Raw genomic sequence first — 7,530 nt, 5'->3', positions numbered from 1 at the left:
TTAGCAGATGGAACTACTGCAACATGAGATGGAGAGAGACCAGGAGAGGCCTTATGCTGGCCAGACCCATCAGCAGAGGAGCTAGACACAATCCCCTGAGAATGAACAGCTGAAGAAGCTTCAGATTCCTTGAGGACATTGGCCATAGCAGTGAGAACATCAATGACTGATTTTTCAAAGCGACGTTGCCTGAGTTGATCACGAGCATAGGAAGTGGCCAAATCAGTAACAGTGGTGAGCAACTGAGATTGCCAAGAACGGGAAGCAGCCTCATCTCGAGAGGATGAAGGAGCAGTTGGAGCAGAGGGTAAGTCTTCCATTAGTGAAGCCCCAACAGCAGAGACATCCAAAACTGATAGTGGAAGTGGTTTGCTATGCACATGATTAAATAATTTACCAATGGATGGGACTGGAAGGATTTTGTCTTGCTCATAAACAACTGGAGAACCTCGTTTAACCACTCTGTTGATCAAGCTGGGATAAGGCAAGGTATGCTTGATACTCTTGGCAGAGGTAGAACTCATAATTCGATCATACATGAGAGTTGGGAGATCAATACTCACACCAGTTCCTAAGGCATACAGAAGATACTGATTAACAAATGGAAGTAAAAGACGATCAAAAATTAGGACAAATCCAAGATCACAATTTCTTTACATGAAAAGTTAGCTCTGATACCAATTGAAAGTCCTAATTACTACAGATTCAGTTCAATTAATCTAAACAGATTATTCTCGTGAATTAAACAAAGAGTAAATCAAAGAACACTGAATTTACAAGCTTCCTCTGCATTGGAAACGCATTCCAACCAAGTAGTGCTTGGGTTCCCTTGAACCGGGTAAAGGAACATCCACTATAAAATCAATTCAATTACAATTACCAGTTCTGATTCTTCAAATCAAACAAATGAGTGCTTAACATCTACTTTTTGGAGGGAAACCCAAAAATTTGAATTTTGAAATGATTAATTCTTTTTTCAAATTGCTTATAAATAGGACTAGGAACCTTTGGTGATCCTTTTAGCCATTTTAACTCTTAAAAACCAGAACAAAAGATTTTCAACTAAGTTTTCTCCTAAGTTCTTCGAGGAATTTATAGGAATCTTCTTGACGATACCATTCGAGCAGAGCAAGAAAGCTTCAAATTAGTGAGTAAGTTTCCGATTCCTTTCTTCTACACATTCATAATGAAATGCGTATATGATTTCTAAATTTTTTGTTGTGAATTTTGCTTGTTCCTAGGCTGTTCTAGGTTGGACGACACTCACACACCTGTGCACAACTCACGGGGTTGGTCCTGGAGCTGCTTGGACATATCTCGAGACGTGTAAGTATTGATGGTGACTTTGAGAAATGCACGCCGAGTGAGTAGGCTAATTGAATATGCTCTCGTTAGTCCTTTGGTTATTAGGCGACTAATCTCGAGAGTTAGCAGCGCTAATTTTTGGGTTAACAGAGAGTATAATTGAAACCCCTCAATTACCTTTAATTATACAATTACAGTGTATTTACATCGTCCGTCAAACATGATAAATTGTGTAAGTACCTTTAGTTACATATAAATCCAATCATAGAATAACTTTTCAAATTATATAATTACCACTAATTAATGTGTAATTACCAATTATCTTGCCAAACATAATAATAAAAATTCACGTCTAATTAGCATTTGATATCTAAACAATTACTATACAGTGTAATTATTATAACGTGTAGCAATTACAATCCATAATAATTACACTGCATAGAGTACAATGCTTCCAAATCTACCCTCACAAAAATAGAATAGACGCATCTATCTATAAGTACGAAAGTGGTGCTCTTTCATATCATTTTTTATTTTTTATTTTTATGGCATGTTTACTAACTGTAATTGGAATCAGAATAATTAATAGAAGAAATCAATCTGGTTAAAATATAAAATAACCGGAAACGATATTTTATTTTGTTGTTTACTAAACTGACCAGAAAGGAAATCAAAATCATTTTATTTTATTTACAAGATAGGTAATCGGAATGACTTAATTTGACTAAATTATCATGGTTAGAACATGTAATTATTTTTTATTTATATATGATTGAAAGACATATTTGACTTTTTTTTATTTTTAATTAATAAAAATATAATTAATATAAAGTAAGTTAAGGAAAGTAAAAAGTAATTCTTATGAAAATAGGAAAAACCTTTCTTTTTGTTTTCTCCTTAATTTGTTTAGCCCATTAGTTTTTCCTAGGGATGCACATTTTCCCCACGGGGATGGGCCCCGCGGGGACCCGCCCCTAATGGGGCGAGGATTCCCCGTCTAAATGGGGAACGGGGATCACTTTTTGTCCCCGAATGTTAAACGGGGCGGGAACGGGGATCACACTCCCCGCCCCGACGGGGACTCGTTTGTATTTTATCTTATATTTTAATAATATTTTATAATTTATAATTTATGTTTGCATTTTTTTTAGTATATTAGTATATTTTTTATGAATTTTAAGTTATATTTTGGATAATAATTAGTTTATTGAATAATAATTAATGTGTAATATTTTAATTTTTATGTAGTTTAATATTTTTGTATATTAAAAATTTTATTATAAACTTTATTTTATTATTAGGGGATTCCCCGCCCCATTAGGGGATTCCCCGCTCCATCCCCGATGGGGAATAAACGGGGATGGGGATTAAAATTCTTAACGGGGATAGGGACGGGGGAGCACTCCCTGCCAATTCCCCGCCCCGTGTGCATCCCTAGTTTTTCCTGTTCCAAAATTTAGTAAAAAAATGAATAGAAATCAATCCATACAATTGTGCTCAAACGACGACGTACGTTCAAATTGGAATTTGGAATTTGGAATTTGGAATTTGGATTAGACTTCTTTTGTTCTTCGTTTCCACACCTGGTACTTGTCAACGAGAGAAAACATCTACAAAAATCAAAGTATTTTCTTGCACGAAAATGCTTCAACTGCAGAATCAGAGAAGAAGAGAGAATTTGGCTTGGCCGAGCTTAATTGCTCGCTGCTTCGTTTCATGTAACATGGTTTTGCTCACTTATTTTGCTCTCTCATTGGTGACTCGATTCTTCTCTAATTCTTCTTCTCTTCTACTTCAACTCTCACTCTCAGGTCCTCTTTTATTTTCAATTTTCAACTTTACTTGTTTGTTGAATTTTTAAGGAAACTTGAAAATAATTGTCTTTAATTGTCGTTTTGATATTCTATAACAGCTCTAGTGCTGCTGCTTGTAATGGGTTTGGGAGGATGGTTCAGAAGACTTCTTGGTATTCATGCTTCTGCCCCAGCTTTCGTCTTCTTCAATATACTGTTCATTTGGTGTTTTTATGTCTTTATCATCCGGAAAGGTACTATTTCATTATTAATATACTATTTTATACATATAATTAGACGTTTCTGAGGCTCTGTATTATAATAGTGTATAGTTTAAGCTGATATTTCATTTGGGTATTGCTAAAATTGAAAATTTTAACTGGGTAATCATAATCTGGAAGCTTTTGATCTCAATTTTTTGTTGCAGGTGTATCACTTTTTATGGATATCTTGTTTAATGGAGAAGTGGCTATGCTTATCTTTGGTCTGTGTAGGTTGTATACTGTACCCCTTGCCCCAAGATAATAGGAATATAAAATATTTGCTGTTATTATATTCTGTATAGTAAAGAGGGAAAGATCGGGAACTACTAATGTAGATGTTCTTATTGGCAGTATGTTAAAGAGTGATCCTGGGGTGGTAAGGCATGTGCCTTCCTTTTCAGACAAACCAACAGAGGGTTCAGTTGATGAACTAAATAATCTGGACGAGGTTGATAATTTGAGCTGAGCTAACTAATATTCTACTGTAGGCTTGTACAACCACTAATGACTTAATGATTAATATGCAGGACCTGGAGCTTTTAGCAAGTGGCTTAAGTCATGAATCGGCTGAAGTAATCTTCTTTAGTCCCTTATAATCTGAAGGAACACAGCATCTCTATTAATCAAATCTAGTTCAGTTCTTTATTTTGTTGTGGTGAATGTTGAAGATAGAAGCAATGTGGTGGAATATACTCTTCAAATTGATTTCATATTAATTATTGATGGGAAAGTTTAAAATATTCTAATCAGGTCGAATATGATTTTAGCTGTGCATCTGTGTATTTTTATTTTTACTTTGTAAAACTGAATGTTCTTTACTTAATTTTCTTTTAGGATTCTATTTTGGAGAGGAGGGTGAGATATTGCAGGAACTGTACGGCATACATAAAAGGTTTTGACCATCATTGTCCTGCTTTTGGAAACTGCATAGGTAATGATAAAGATGTCATGCTTAATGATTCAAATATAACTGTAGTACATTTAGATTTCAAACCAGTCCAAAAATTTCTGATGCTGCTATTTCCTTGAAGGTGGCCACTAAATTTAACAACTTCTGATGTTGAGTTTGTTTTTAAACCACATTACATTCTTTACCGGTTTCGTTTGCAGGTCAAAAGAATTACCTTGTTTTCATGGCTCTTTTGCTTGGGTTCATTGTTACTGAAGCTTCATTTCTGGCATGCTCATCTGACTGTAAGTTATGATTGATTGTATGTTCTGAACACACGTGGAAAGTATGGAGATCTTTTTCATTTTCCATCAAAATTGATGAATAAAGCATATTAGTTGGAACATATTTGTACTTTCTGTAAACTATTGTACTCACATATCTATATTTTCAAGAATCAGAACGCACACTGTATTAACATAGGCTTTGATGATTGCTTGATTGTATTGCTGTTACATTTTCAGACACCATCTCAAGAATACATAGTTCAGAGGTATAAAATACTGAATCAATTCTAGATCTTTTTCAGCATCAATCACGAATCCTTCCATGACTAATATATTGTTGTTCCACCAATTAATAGGCTAGTCTCTCTGAAAGATTGGCTGTTAGTTTAAGAATCTTTGCTATTCTTCAATTGGTATGGAAGGTGCCATTTTTGACATGGCATGCATATTGCATATGTTTCAATATCAGAACTGATGAGTGGGTAAGTTGCTATGTGATAATCAAACACTATACTCTTGTAAATCATTTAATCTGTTCTTGGTTGCTTGAAGTGCAGATTCTAATGAGCAATGATCTCTTTGTTATTCCATGTAGATTAATTGGAACAAGTATCCAGAATTCCAGTTAATTATACAACACCAACCAGGTAAACATTTCAATTTTTCAAACCAGTAATCTAACTTGGGCACAATTATAGGTTATGATCATGTATTTTAAACATTCACCCTTACATAAATAAATAAAATTTCCATCCAGGGAATGGCTGCACTGAAGTGTGGTTTACAAATCCATATGATAAAGGCATTCTGCATAATGTGAAGGAGTTTCTATCATCAAAAGGATGACATCGCATCAAATGCAATACTAGTTAGTCTAGTTTACTAGTGAACACCCTTTTATCTGGGCATGGTAATTTTGATTTTGCATGCAGAGAAAGTATGTATATTTATACACTTGTCTAGTATATTATAAAGTAACTCTTGGTTAGACTAAAGAAAAAGCATAGACATTAGAAGAAAATTAAATATTCATTACATTAACTGAAAAAACAAGTCGCACACACTTTGATTACACATCATACTGACACAACAAAACAACTCTAGCACACACGAACACAAGTACTAGGACATTATTTAGTTCAACACAAAACATAAACCAGTATGAGGAAACATCTCAGTGAGCCAAGTTATCATCTCTAGCCAGTGATCTGAATAGGCTTGACCTCAGGTTTCTTCTCCTCCTCCTTAGGAACAGTAACGGTAAGCACACCATTCTCAAGGTTAGCTTTCACCTGGTCCATCTTGGCATTCTCTGGCAGCCTGAACCGCCGGAGGAACTTTCCGCTACTGCGCTCAATGCGGTGCCACTTGTCATTCTTCTCCTCCTGTTCTTTGCTCCTCTCCCCACTTATCTGGAGGACTCTTCCTTCCTCCACCTCAACTTTCACTTCTTCTTTCTTAAGGCCAGGGAGGTCAGCTTTAAAAACATGAGCTTCCGGGGTCTCCTTCCAGTCAATTCTCGTGTTGGCAAATGCCGATGTTTCTCTTGCTGATGAAGGCACCACAGCCCGTGTAGAGCTGAAGATGTCATCGAAGGGATCCCATATGTCTAGGGAGAGTGGATCAAACACATTACTTCTTCGGCCACCAAAAAAGCTGGGAATGAGAGACATTGTTGAGAGAATTAAGCTTAAAATGTAAGATTTTGAAGAAAGAAATAATTCAATTGATGATTGAACAACTTCACTATGGATATTGGTGGAGTATAAACACACTCAAGGGTATATATAGTGATGGGAGGAGTGTTCTGGTTTGTTGGGGTATTGTAATTGTAATAGTCAAAAAAGGTAAAAGATTAAGGAAGAGAATTCTAGCAATTTCAAGATAAGCCCATCTCTCATCATGTCTTCATCTTGATGATACTATTAGGTTCGATGATAATCAAAGATGGCAATACGTGGTCTTTTCTCCACAATGTTCTACTACCTTCTTCCGAACCTACTTTTTTTTTTTTAGCAACAAAAAAAATAATAAAAAGAAAATTAAAAAAATTGTAGATTATTATTATTATTATTATTATTATTTGGGTGAAAATAAAGCGTTATAATACAAAAGTGTTAGATTTCATGCTTATTATATAAAATGTTGCACATAAAATGCAAATCAACTATGTTAGTAATTTGTTTAGAAAAAATCTATTTTAGTCACATTATAAACGTGAAATTGTAAAATTAAGGTTAATCTCGAAGGAAGAAAATAGTAATGCTCTCTTTTATGATCTAAGGTAAGCTTATAAGATATGCTAACATTATTTTAGGTTTCATGTTAAGCATTTTTGTTTTGAAGTGAAATTGCATTGAAGTGCATTGGGAACAAATACCTCAACAATTCTGAAACGACAACAAAGACACCAACAAGGAAAAAGACAAGATCTTAAGAAATACGAAGAATGAATGGTTAGTTTCTTGTTTTCTAATCAAAATAAACTGTTGACCATCAACTACTAAAACAGTAGTGTACTCTTATGTATTAGCACTATTTAAAAAATTAGTTCTCTAGTTAATTTCGTGTCAAATATAATATTGTTTGAAATTTATAATACAATAAATTTAATTTGAGATATTGAAAGTAATACGACTTGAATTTATATTTTGTTATACTTAATCTCATAAATTAATTTTTTGAGGATAAAATTCTCTAAACTCTACTTCTATTTTGATATTTACTATTTCGTTCAAAAGGCTCTGGTAAGTATCCAAGTGGATATGTTACAGTATATACAGATATACATGTGGTACATTGAAATTTGAGAATTAATTTAGTAAATATCTATTTTTCTTTTTTAATAAAATTGTCAAATATAATAAATTAGCTAATAAAATTTATGAAGATAAATTTAAGGGGAATTTACTCCATATATAATTTTTTAACTTTTTTTTTTTTTTTAAATTTACGGTTTGGGTTGCTCAGGTGGTTTCTATGTGGGTTACTAT

At 33.9% G+C, this 7,530-nt stretch overlaps 2 protein-coding genes across 2 annotated transcripts; one reads left to right on the top strand and one right to left on the bottom strand.

Annotated features, from left to right (window-relative positions):
* The first annotated feature begins 2,813 nt into the window (after positions 1-2,813).
* On the top strand, positions 2,814-5,538 carry LOC115719529 (uncharacterized). Its single transcript, XM_030648610.2, has 11 exons — positions 2,814-3,116; positions 3,218-3,352; positions 3,526-3,592; positions 3,713-3,809; positions 3,889-3,933; positions 4,196-4,292; positions 4,472-4,555; positions 4,775-4,803; positions 4,894-5,019; positions 5,133-5,184; positions 5,295-5,538. The coding sequence occupies exons 1-11, from the start codon at positions 2,948-2,950 to the stop codon at positions 5,381-5,383; spliced, it is 990 nt and encodes a 329-aa protein (XP_030504470.2). The 5' UTR covers positions 2,814-2,947; the 3' UTR covers positions 5,384-5,538.
* A 9-nt stretch (positions 5,539-5,547) lies between these two features.
* LOC115719530 (18.2 kDa class I heat shock protein-like) lies at positions 5,548-6,511 on the bottom strand. Its single transcript, XM_030648612.2, has one exon. It carries the CDS (start codon positions 6,208-6,210, stop codon positions 5,734-5,736), a length of 477 nt encoding a protein of 158 aa, XP_030504472.1. The 5' UTR covers positions 6,211-6,511; the 3' UTR covers positions 5,548-5,733.
* Between the last annotated feature and the right edge of the window lie 1,019 nt (positions 6,512-7,530).

The sequence above is a fragment of the Cannabis sativa genome, chromosome 2, assembly GCF_029168945.1.
Source record: "Cannabis sativa cultivar Pink pepper isolate KNU-18-1 chromosome 2, ASM2916894v1, whole genome shotgun sequence".
In the NCBI taxonomy this organism is placed as follows: domain Eukaryota; kingdom Viridiplantae; phylum Streptophyta; class Magnoliopsida; order Rosales; family Cannabaceae; genus Cannabis; species Cannabis sativa.
The sequence above is the reverse complement of the archived record's forward strand: the minus strand, read 5'-3'. Positions and strand labels throughout refer to the sequence as shown.